This window comes from Oryza glaberrima, chromosome 6 (assembly GCF_000147395.1).
Source record: "Oryza glaberrima chromosome 6, OglaRS2, whole genome shotgun sequence".
Taxonomy (NCBI): domain Eukaryota; kingdom Viridiplantae; phylum Streptophyta; class Magnoliopsida; order Poales; family Poaceae; genus Oryza; species Oryza glaberrima.
The window spans coordinates 6,838,289-6,842,657 of record NC_068331.1 but is presented as its reverse complement, the minus strand read 5'-3'; the positions used below and the strand labels follow the sequence as shown (position 1 = coordinate 6,842,657).

General features: G+C 40.0%; 1 protein-coding gene across 1 annotated transcript; it reads left to right on the top strand.

Annotated features, from left to right (window-relative positions):
* Positions 1-921: 921 nt before the first annotated feature.
* On the top strand, positions 922-4,132 carry LOC127776011 (probable glutathione S-transferase DHAR2, chloroplastic). The gene is made up of 6 exons (XM_052302334.1): positions 922-1,369; positions 2,075-2,165; positions 2,263-2,406; positions 2,828-2,945; positions 3,062-3,202; positions 3,586-4,132. The coding sequence occupies exons 1-6, from the start codon at positions 1,132-1,134 to the stop codon at positions 3,670-3,672; spliced, it is 819 nt and encodes a 272-aa protein (XP_052158294.1). The 5' UTR covers positions 922-1,131; the 3' UTR covers positions 3,673-4,132.
* Positions 4,133-4,369: the final 237 nt, after the last annotated feature.

Sequence of the window (4,369 nt, the reverse complement as noted above, 5' to 3'; positions counted from 1 at the left end):
ATCAATGACGTAATTTGTACTGATTAAATTTAATTTTTATATAGACTCATGTTTTTATCTCCATAATGGATTTACTTTTAATATCCTGATAAAGTTACTTTCTTTTTGTTCTACCTTACTTCTATAATATATGTAAATTACTTTTAGGCTTTATTAAATTTACTTTTATGGGTCTAAGAAGTAATTTAGTGGAATCTAAAAGTAATTTAGATATATTATAAGAGTAATTTCTATTTTTTTATCAAAATATAATCATGTGAGATCTTGTTATAAAGATTCAATTCTTACGAATACAACGGTGTAATCGGATCGTAGATCGGATGATTAGTTTAAGAGAAAATTATTTTTGAAGCCGGCGTAGCGTAGAGCATCACATGGCTTCCAATTTGAATTCCTCTAAATGATGCCACGTCCGTAAACCACCAGGTCATGTACGGATGCATCAGCACTTGTGGGATCAGACGACAGATGAACGTGTCGCGCGATAAGGCAAAACAGAGAGCGCGCACGAATTAGATTTTGCCTTTAATAAATTTTGCACCACTGTACGGACGGAACAACTAGTTTTTAAACGGTACACTACTCGCAACTATTCCAATCCTACCTATACTACAATGCTAAACCAACACTCCCTCCATCCGAAAAAAGAATAGAACATAGTATTGGATACAATGTTTTCTAGTCCAATAAATCTGGACATATTTATTATGGATTGGCTTTTTATGAAACGGATAGAGTATGAATGAAAATCAGAAAAGAACAGAAGGTTTTACCTGTAGCCTGAGTCCGCAAACCGGCAGAGGTTCGCCGCTTTCCCTCTCCCCTCAGCCCTCTCCTCTTCTTTCTCTGGACTTTGGTGGACCGTTATAATGGATTTTGGGCAGCTTTGGGCCTTTATACCTACCCACCCAAAAATCGCCCTTGCGAAATTTGCAGGCGGCACCCTGCCGCCCTCTAGGAGGGCGATTTTTTGCTACAGTTCGCATCGCGAGGCCACCACCATACACGCCTCGCCCGAGGAGATAAGTTTTTTTTTTTTTCAAAAAAGATTCCTCCTCTGCGGCCTCCCCTCACCGCCGTCCCCGTCCCGACCACCGGAGGCCGGCCCGCTCCGGCGAGCTGCCGATACGCATGGCCGTCCTCCTCCGCACCACCACCTCCGCTACGACCGCCACGAGCGGCGGCTCCTCCTCGGCGACGGCGCTCCTCGCCACCACGTTCCGACGCGGCGGCAGGCGCCTCCTTCTCCTCCCCGCGACACGCGGCTCGGCGCCGCGCCGCGCGGCCTTACTCACGGTTCGCGCCTCGGCGGAGCCGCTGGAGGTCTGCGCCAAGGCCTCCCTCACCGTCCCCGACCGCCTCGGCGACTGTGAGCCCTCTCCCTATCCATCTCTATGTGTGAACGCGCGCTGGATGAATTTTTTTTTGAACGAACTGCGCTGGATGAATTTAGTAACGTACTCACTCCGTATTTTAATGTATGACGCCGTTGACTTTTCGACCAACGTTTGATCATTCGTTTTATTTAAAATTTGTGTGCAAATATGAAAATATTTATGTCATGCTTAAAGAACGTTTATGACGAATCAAGTCATAATAAAATAAATGATAATTACATAATTTTTTTGAATACGATGAATGGTCAAACGTTGGACAAAAAGTCAACGGCGTCATACATTAAAATATGGAGGTAGTAGGTGGTATTGGCTGTCAATTCACTTTGCGCAGAGCTATACTCGGTTTGTGCGACATAATGCAGTCAAAAATTGTTTCACATTCTAACGCACAATTTTGTCTGATCAGAATGCAGAACACACCGCCTAAATTTTTGCGCAACTGCTACTAAATTAAAATGCAGAACACACTGCCTGCCAAATTAACATTGGTATCTGATTGATTAGGGTAAAAGAACATGTTGGCAATGTCAGTATGCCACATTTTAACGACACGGAGTACATGTTGTTAGAAGCGCAATTTTACAGCTGAGAATTTAGTTGCGTTGCAAATTTTTTATGTACTAACATGTTGAAAAAGGTTCCATCATTCTGAGATGAATTTGCTATGTTTGTCACAGGTCCTTTCACACAGAGAGTGTTGTTGACAATAGAGGAGAAGCATCTTCCGTATGATATAAAACTAGTTGATCTCGCTAACAAACCTGATTGGTATATATCTGGATGCGAAACATGCCTTTCAGATTGTTGTGGCTGTTGCGCTGGTTGATAGTTCCATGCCCATCATGCTTTTCTCTTGCCTTACCAGGTTTCTGAAAATTAGCCCAGAAGGTAAGGTGCCTATTGTCAAGCTTGAGGAACAATGGGTTGCTGATTCTGATGTTATTACACAAGCGATAGAAGAGAAGTACCCTGAACCATCCTTGGCAACTCCTCCAGAAAAGGCTTCAGTGTAAGTGTTTCACTAAATGCGTTCCTTAATAGTTACTACATGAAACTAGTGACAGTCATATAAAAACTAGAAGGATTCCATAACTATGCGTTGAAGATTTTTCGTTACCCTCTGAATAAGAATATTATATAATCCAAGACCATCTACTGAGAATTGGCCTTTCAAACCTGGTATAAGCATGATCGTGAGAGTTAGCCAACTTCTTTTACTTAGTAATAAATCTGACCTGGTATTCTAAGGTTAAAATTATAGCACCTGACACATCCCGATTGTAGTAAAGCGTAACATTGATCGAATGTATTTCTTAAAAAATCTGTGATCACTTTTTTTTTTAAAAAAAAACAATTCTATGGTGTTATTTAGTATACAACATTGTTGTCCATACTAGCATCCTAACCATTGGGAACAACTTTCTTTACAGCGGGTCAAAAATATTTTCCACCTTTATTGGTTTCCTTAAAAGCAAAGATCCGAATGATGGAACAGAACAGGCACTGCTTAGTGAGCTGACTTCATTCGATAGCTATCTAAAAGACAATGTAAGTGGGCCTAATGTCAATTATGTTGGCTTTGCTGTTTTTGCAGTTCATATTTGTTTCACCGTAACTTAGCTGAAATGTAAAATGTACTAGTTCTAAGATGTCGGTTGGTGCAGGGTCCATTTATTAACGGTGAAACAATATCTGCTGCTGATCTCTCTCTTGCCCCCAAACTATATCACATGGAGATAGCTCTAGGTCACTATAAGAATTGGTCTGTTCCAGATTCACTTTCACATGTGAAAAAATATATGAAGGTATACTGTTTATCTATTTATTTATTGGTGCAATCAGTTTTCTGAAAATATGATTAGTTGGTTGTTTAAGGCACTTAGCTGGAAGTATGATCCATAGTTCCAAAGCTATGGGTTACCTTTACTTGGAGTTGAATTTTTACACAAGCCCAATTTGTTTGTAGCAGTGATGTCCCTGTTATGCTCAATGCATGTTGCATGTTACCCCTGCACAAACTGTCCTGTGCCCCTTCAGTGAAATTATACTGATAGTTTTAGTGCGATATGTAATGTGTCAACTTCATAAACCAGTTACTTTTCACTTCCAATTTTTGTGGCATATTACTAAATACTAAGGATGATGGTTTTTCGGACATTTTATCCTAACTGAAGTATTTGAATCGCAGACTATCTTTTCAATGGATTCATTTGTCAAGACTATAGCTCTGCAAGAGGATGTCATTGCTGGATGGCGCCCAAAGGTCATGGGTTAAATTGTAGCTGTAAAAGTAAGGCACTCTGATAAACTATAAACTATACATCATACTTTCTTCAGTAAAGCTAGAATTATACCACACACAAACAATTTTCGTATGATTACCACTTGTTGCTGCTGAAATATCTGGCATTTCTTTTGTTGCTAATAGTTTATCGGTGAGTAAGACATTCCAGAAATGATGATGATTATGATAAGATGTAAGGTTGATACTTTTCTGGTCAACTGGAAATATCGGTTAATCAGTGGCTTTCTTAGTTGGCATTAATCTATAGCGAGTCATAGGGACAAACAACACATGAAGTGCCAAAAAACACAAGTTTATGTGCAGCTATTGATTTATATGCAATAGTTCTTTCTCTAGAGTCTAGTCATGACTCATGAAGATAGATGTAAAGTCACTGGCGACCCTGGGAAACAATTTACATATTTCAAGGAATATTTTCTTGGTTACGAAATACTAGCTGATTGATACTGCCTGTATGAACGAGAGCTCCTCTCTTGGTGAGGTCGGAAACAGAATCCCCTCTGAATTGCATGTGTGTTACCAGGCTAAAACTATTTTTTGAAAAATAAATGGTTTGAGTTCTGTTTTTCTTGGGTGCCTCAAATTCCAATTTAATGGGATTCAGTGCTGCTTCACCTACATTGAGACATTGATAATAAGACTGCGTCAGGGCGTGTCTAAATGGACA